The sequence below is a fragment of the Syzygium oleosum genome, unplaced genomic scaffold, assembly GCF_021117445.2.
Source record: "Syzygium oleosum isolate NSW1041296 unplaced genomic scaffold, Sole_v2.1 Sole_v2.13, whole genome shotgun sequence".
Lineage (NCBI taxonomy): Eukaryota > Viridiplantae > Streptophyta > Magnoliopsida > Myrtales > Myrtaceae > Syzygium > Syzygium oleosum.
The window spans coordinates 10,014,241-10,021,774 of NW_026607497.1; the positions used below are offsets into that span (position 1 = coordinate 10,014,241).

General features: G+C 39.8%; 1 protein-coding gene across 1 annotated transcript; it reads left to right on the top strand.

Annotated features, from left to right (window-relative positions):
• The first annotated feature begins 2,908 nt into the window (after positions 1-2,908).
• LOC115692993 (disease resistance protein RUN1-like) lies at positions 2,909-7,327 on the top strand. The gene is made up of 5 exons (XM_030619980.2): positions 2,909-3,560; positions 3,675-4,923; positions 5,064-5,366; positions 5,453-6,443; positions 7,155-7,327. Exons 1-5 carry the CDS (start codon positions 3,064-3,066, stop codon positions 7,175-7,177), a joined length of 3,063 nt encoding a protein of 1,020 aa, XP_030475840.1. The 5' UTR covers positions 2,909-3,063; the 3' UTR covers positions 7,178-7,327.
• Positions 7,328-7,534: the final 207 nt, after the last annotated feature.

Genomic DNA, 7,534 nt, shown 5'->3' on the forward strand with positions numbered 1-7,534 from the left:
ACAAGAGAGAGAAAAACCAAAATTAAGTGATGTATGATCTTCATTTGATAATGCTCCTCTATTAGAGAAGATATTTTATGTGATTGTTATACTGCGTGTACAATTACATTATGTGGTAATAACATGTTAGTTAAAAGTGAGTGACTCTAAAATTAAGTGTCACATCATATGAGAAACATACCACAAGAGTCGCAAACTTGGACAATTGTAACATGTAGGCCGTGTAATCGACATAAAAAATACTCTTTCTCGACATTGAGTGAAATTGCGCTCATGAATATGCATGTGTCAAGGACCTAATTCTCCCGTACTCTTGTAAGCTAAAGAGTGGAGTTTTGTGCAATTGGGATGAAAAGTGAGTGATGCATAAGGGATGATGATCTGGTCTGTGAGAGTTGCGTCAGGGTGTTTGTGCTAGGAATTATAGAGTAAAATGAATATCATTTTAGAGGAACTTTGATGGTGGGTTGGCCTTCCGTACACAAATTGGTCAAGAGCTGATGCCGCTCTCATGATAAGGTGATGACAAGCTGAAACTAGTTATTAGAAGTGTTTTGTATGTCTCGTCGAGGGACTAAATGCCTAAGCTAAACTTAGCGTAGTACGATCCATTGTGACGATACTATTCGCCATACTATTTTTAGAAATAATCGTTAAAAAGAAGGCTGGTTTGGTATTCTTAGCTCATCAGATGTCACACGGGCTATTCGGCAGAAACTGTTGGCCCGTGACAAATGCACCATGGTCAGCGACTTTTTACCTCCACTTTCAATTTAAGAGGCCATTGATACACATTTATGAAATGAGGGGTATTTGAGACAAAGGAGTATTTGGCGGAAGGAGCTTCTGTGTACGGGTAAAGGTCCGGTCATTTACTGTCAAGCAACAGGTCAAAAGCGTAATTGTTGTGAGTCATATACAATAAATGTAGAGTAGACCTCATTTTAGTAAATCTTTGTTTTCAAAAATAAAATGAAATTCTTGTGTAGTAAAATTATTTTAACGTGCTGGTGATTGCATGCCGAGCCTCCTAATTCTCTTTTAATCTTTATCTTCTATAAAAGGAAGGAATACCATCTATGTGTTTTACGTTCGAGGGATGCCGAGATCCACATGAGATCTCAGATGAAGCAGTTTAAAATCTTACTCATAATCAAAAGTATAATTAGTATAACTTAATTTATTTTATGGTACACCACGTTGGTAAAAAATAAAGTGAGTTACTTGTCTGTAAAAATTACTTGCTCGTAGTAAACTTTACTTTGTCATGACAAATCTTATCATTTTCCGCAAGTAATTTCAAATAATAAAGAATTGTTGTACTAACCTTATTCGTTCATAGTAAACTTTATTTGTTCTATGTATACTTTTCGTTGTAATTAATTACTTGAATTATCCTTTCTGAAAATCAATAATATTGGATCATTTTTATAAAAGTGCAGAAAAACGAGAGAGAGCGAGAGGTGGCTAAGCAGTGGTTGGGCTCTACCCACCACCATAAACCGCCGCTAGAGAGGCCCCTCTCCAATGGTGGACAAGGGTTGGCAACCCTTATCATTGCTCCGACAGTGATCGAGGATTCCTGCCAGAGTCGGTAGTGTCCGCCACTATCGAGCTGCTTTTTTTTTTTTTCTAATTTTCAATTTTAAAAATATATTTTTTAAAATTTTTCTTTTTAATTTTATTTCTCTTGTTTTTGGTTTTTCTTAGCATGTAAATTAACCCTTATTTGGTTTGATTGATTAATCTTCATTTTTATCAGGAAAAATTTCAAATAAAAACTCGAAGTGGAGCTGTTTTCTAAAAAGATAACCCAAAGTGAATATTGTCTCAAATAAAAATCTGAAGTGCTTAACTTAATCTCAAATAAGGATCCGAACTCCAAATCTTATTCAAATTCAGGGGCATTTTCGTCCAAGCACTTTTTTCTTTATTTTTCTTTCTTCATTATCACTTTCTCTTTGTTTTGTTTTCTTCTCTCTCTTTTTCTCCTTTTTCTTTCTTCATCGTGGTATGAAACAATGGACGATGCAGAAGGCGATCCTGTGAGCTCGTCCATGGCGGATCCCTACTGGAGGAAGCGCTTCAAAAGATCCTCTCACGGCCAGACACTTCCTAACCCGCCCAACCCCGTCACCAGGTGCAACGTCCGGCGGCGGCGGATTCAGCGATGATGATGACGACGACAAAGGGCATTACAGTATCCACCAAAACCCTAGTTGCAGCTATGATTATCAAAGTGGTCATTGTAGCTTTAGTGGTAGCGGTAGTGGCGAACAGGGATATGTGAGGAAGCGTGGACAGGAGAATTTGGTCCCTGCTCATGATTGCGTGGCAAGGTTTCCGAATAAGCTCCATTTTGCGAGGGTCGCCCTCGCCGGAGTCGGGCGAGGGCTGCCCTCGCTCGCCCAGGCGAGGCGACCCTCGCTGACGCCGGCGAGGGCCCCCTAGCCAAAAAGGAAAAAAAAAGCAAAAACAAAGCAAAAAAGACGAAAATACCCATGGACTAAAGTGCAATGGGGTAAATATGTCACAAATATCATAGTTTGGAGTTTTTGGTGTCACAAAAACAAGTTCAGGGTAAATGTGTCACAGATGACAAAATTTTGGATTTTTTATGGTCTTTTCCCATATAATTTGGAGTTCGGATCCTCATTTGAAACTAAATTAGATACTTCACATCTTTAATTGAGATAATGTCTACTTTGAATCATCTTTTAAGAAAATCGCTTAACCGTGAGGTCTTATTTATAATTTTCCCTTTTTATAGCACTCGTGAACAGTAATTTTTTCTAAAAATAATATATTTTATTATGAATGAGTATTTTCCCTACACATGAAATGCTGGACCACAAATGAAATATTGCGAAATATAATTGAATTTTAATGGGAATATTGAATAATCGGCGACCTGATCCAAGTCAAGATTCCATAGCGTTGGTCTGTAAGCTTCGTAGATCGGAGCAGATCAGTAAAGCTTGTTCTCTTCCTCGGGCGATCTTCCTGTCGTCCCCTGTCCGAACAAAGACCTGGTCTTTGAGCTTCTTCTCGAGCTTCTAACTCATGGATGTCTGCACTAATCACTCGTCTCTTCCACCTACTAGATGGCCGAACGTCAGCCGCTACCAAGTCTTCCTCAGTTTCAGAGGAGGAGATGTTCGGAGCAACTTCCTTGGATGTTTCCACCAAAGCCTCATTGATTCAGGGATCGATGCATTTATCGACCGCGAGGGGATTGAGATCGGAGAAGAGATCATGGAAAAGATCTTCCGAGTCATCAGGCAGTCGGAGATATGCATACCCATCTTCTCCAAAGATTTCGCTTCCAGTAAGAGTTGTTTGAAGGAGGTGGAGAAAATGGTGGAGTGTTGCGGGACAATCATGCCCATTTTCTACGACGTCACCCCTTCAGTGGTCGGCAAACAGCAGGAGAGTTATCAGCAGTCCTTCTGCAACCATGCGGCCCAGGGGGTGGAGTCAGCGACTATAAACAAGTGGAAGGAGGCTCTGCAGTGTGTTTCAGGAAAACGAGGATGGGAATTGGAGAAATTCCAGCACGGGTAATTTGAAATCAAGATTTCGATGCTTTTCTACTTCCCCAACACTAGTGATCTAGTAAACGACAATTTGTTCCTTTTCACATCTTCCTCTTTCCTTCTTTTCCCGTTTGACAGGGATCATGAACTTATAAAGGAGGTCGTTTTGACGGTCCGACGGCTGTTGAGGAACGATGAGTTAGATGTGACAGAACATTTAGTGGGAATGGATCACCATGTGCAAGAGGTGATGAGAAAACTTGGTGTTCACTATGAAAATGGACGAGTGGTTGAAGGGCAAATGCTGACGGGAAAATGTGTGGTTGAGATATCGGGCCTTTCAGGGATCGGTAAGTCAACTCTTGCCAAGATTGTCTACAACAAAATCCATCATCTCTTTGAAGGATGCTGCAGCTTCCTTAGCGATGTCCATGGAAAGTTTGAGGAAAGGAGGCTCCTATCTCTCCAAGAAGATTTAATTAGTGACCTCCAAAAGAAAAGATGTACACTCAAATCTTCTGCCGAAGGTACCACATTTATCAAGTACAAATTTAGAAACCTGAGGGTTCTCATTGTCCTTGACGATGTTAGTGATTTTGAGCAAATCGATTCGTTAGCCAGAGATCCAAGTTGGTTTGGCCCAGGAAGTAGGATCATCATTATCTCCATGAGAAGCAATCTTGTTGACAGATATAGTCAGGTGCCGGTTGAAAACTACGAATCTCCAGAAACTGCTCGTCTAAGTGTGCTTGAAACTGGAAGCCAGAGGCTTGACACCTCCAGAAGAAGCAGTGTTGTCAAAATTTGTGATGACATCATCGTTGAAAAATACGAGCTAAAGCAAATGAATGATGGACATGCTTTTCAACTGTTCTGTAAGTATGGTCTTAGAGGAAATCCTCTTCCAGAGGAATTCTCCTCTTTGGCACAGGACATTAGTTTGGCTACTGGAGGGCTTCCTTCTGTTATTCAGGTTGTTGGTTCATCTTTATATGGAAAGCCCATAAAGTTTTGGGAGGAGGCATTGGATAGATTGAAGCGAGAGCCTTTCAATAAGGAAGTCAAACGAATTCTGAAGAGGAGATATGAAGCTTTAGAGGACAATGCCCAACAGATATTTCTCGATACAGCATGTTTTTTTATGGGAAAGGACAAGACTATACCGTGTTACATGTGGGAAGCTTGTAAATATGATCCTTGTAGAGGAGTTGACGAACTTCATAACATGTCTTTGGTAAAAACCAGAGAAAATAATGAATTGTGGATGAATAATCAACTAAAAGTCCTTGGGAGGGAGATTGTGAAGGAGGAAAATCCAAGGAAACCTTTCAAGCGTAGCAGGCTATGGAATCGGGAGGATATTGAACGAGTATTGAATGAAAGGAAGGTATATTTTGAAGACAAGAAAGTCTCTTTTTTAGTTTGAATTAGAGTACTTCTTTTGATTACGTAATTCTGTTTTCAGAGATGATTGTGAATGTACTTGTATTTCACTTTCTCCTTTTACCATTTTTCCACGATTGGCAGGTCGATGCTGTTGAAGCCCTTAGTGCCACGTTCGATAACTCCCATTCATTTCCTGAACGCAGATTTTTTCGTAATTTCTCAAATCTTAGGTATCTTAGAATGAACCACACTATTATTAAAGGAAATAAGCAGAGTGCAAAGAACTCCAGAGAGGATCTTTTCCTTCCACGATTAAAGTGGCTTGAATGGCAATGGTGCCACAACATCTCCAGTCTACTTGCTTTAGATCTGTCGGACATGGTCGTTCTTGATCTGTCTTGGAGTACCTCCAGAACTTGGCGGTGTTGGAGACAAATTATGAAGGTATGATGGCACACATGTGCATTTTTTGCTTCATATTTGACGATACCTTGTAGTAAACAAGGCTTTTATAATTTCTTGTTTTGCAGAAGGCGAAAAACTTGAAAGTTTTGATCCTTAAACATTGTGGTTGGCTAGCTGAATCTCCAGTTTCCCATGCACCCACAAACTTAGAGAGACTAAACCTGGAATATTGTGCTACATTACCGGGTGTTGGCAGATCCATTAACAAGCTAAGGAACTTAGTTTCTCTGAATATCAAGTTCTGCAGCTTCGTGCAAGAGTTGCCAGAAGATATAGCTTCCTTGGTAGCTTTGAAAGAGCTTTACATCGATGGAACTTCCATTAAAGCCATTGATTTCCCTGAGGGTTCATATGGGAAGCTTGAAATTCTTAGTGCTTGCAATTGTAAATCCTTGTCTCTATCCAATTCAATTGGTAACTTGAAATCTCTTTCATACCTAGCATTGGACGACACTGAACTGAGTGAGCTCCCTTGTTCTATCGGATTGCTGGAGAATTTACGGACACTATCACTGAGAAACTGCAGGAGCTTATGGAAACTGCCAAATTCCATCGGAAGCCTCGGGGAGCTGCAAGTCATGGATCTTTCAGATGCGGTAGTCGACGAACTACCTTCATCCGTCAAGGATTTGAGAAACTTGAAAGTATTAAAGATGCCTCGTACTTTTATAAGAGAATTTCCTGGAGGCATTAATAATCTAGAGACGTTAGAAGAGATAGATTTCTCAGGCTGCAAAAGTTTGACAGGGGAATGTAACATTACGGGATTAGCCTCTCTGAGGGTCTTACTTCTAGTATATACTGATATTTCTCAGCTGATTGTGACTGTTCGTGGATACTCTAATCTCCAAAACCTCAGAATAGATGACCGTGTTCTCATCTTGAAAATTGAAACTACTAAAGGGGCACGGCATCAGTTGAATGGATGTGAGACTGCGACCCAGTTCCAGGCTGACGGACATCACATCAGCATGACGACGATGAGTCAGACATCGAAGCAAGGTGGCGGTCAGACAGAAGCAAGAAAGTTATTGGTGGATGAGGTTTGGCTACAAAGTAAGTTAGCGCTCCTATCCCTATAACTCATATTTGTAACTGATCATGCATGTCAACTGATCTTCCTGCAATAAGGGCTGTTAGGGGAATAAACTCAAATTTTCGCTTCTGTTCTGAATTTTCAATTTACGGTTTTCTTTCTTTGCTTTGGCCATGGCACTTACACACTTTCTATTGTCTCGTGTGTGTATGTCAATTTACTGCAATTCTGCGCGTACGTGTTAGTTTCTGTTTGACTCGGTGAAAGATTTCACAGTTTGTTTGATTGCTCTCAAAGACAACTTCAAGGTTGTTAGAATGAGTTTTAGTTCCTTTGGTAACAAATGGGCCAATTTAAAAAAATAGAGTTAGGCCCAAGAGACTCAAGCCCATCTCTCAGTTAAGAATGTTCTAAACTTTGTGTACAGAATGCAACTGAGTCCTATTCATTCAAGTCCGAAATCTTCTTCAAAAAATGCAATCAAGTCATATTGAGCACCACATTAATCAATGGACCGGAAAATTGATGTTTGTTCGATATTGTTGATCGAATGAGTATTTCTGAGATGTATAAAGCTTTGTTGGAGTCGTATAACTGATTTTTTATTTTGACAAATGTGTTTCTGGTACCGTTCATAAATGTGTATAGTTGATGCTCAATTTGCTTAGAAAAGATTTGTACCACTTACTGAGCGGTGGTTTACTCATACCAATTATCTCAATTCTTTTCAGGTTCCACAGTTACTGGCAAATAGGACAAGAGCGGTATCAGCTGGGGATTTTTAGGAGTTGGATTTTGGTATAAGTAGATATAGTTGTATTGTTGGGTTTAGTTTGTTAGTCACTGAAGATGTATACATTCTTTTGGGTGGACTTGAGAACTCTAATCTTATAACTAGCTTGCTGTTTTTTCAAATATATTGATTAATATATATTTTGGTCATAGGTTAATGTCGTTTATATATAGGAGGTTGTGCCCTTTGGATAGGAGGAAAGCCTTATCATTTCCCCTATACGTGAGGTGTGACGCCTTTCTCGATCCTCCTTCGTGATTTCATTGCATAAGCATTGGTGTAGGATTCTATTCTCCAATTTGCCGAAGTCGACTATTA

Bases quoted from the DNA above. Each gene is read 5' to 3' on its own strand.
- LOC115692993 (XM_030619980.2), top strand. From the start codon at position 3,064: ATGGATGTCTGCACTAATCACTCGTCTCTTCCACCTACTAGATGGCCG. The intron at 4,924-5,063 runs GTATATTTTGAA...CACGATTGGCAG, and splicing joins GAGTATTGAATGAAAGGAAG to GTCGATGCTGTTGAAGCCCT. The intron at 5,367-5,452 runs GTATGATGGCAC...CTTGTTTTGCAG, and splicing joins GTTGGAGACAAATTATGAAG to AAGGCGAAAAACTTGAAAGT.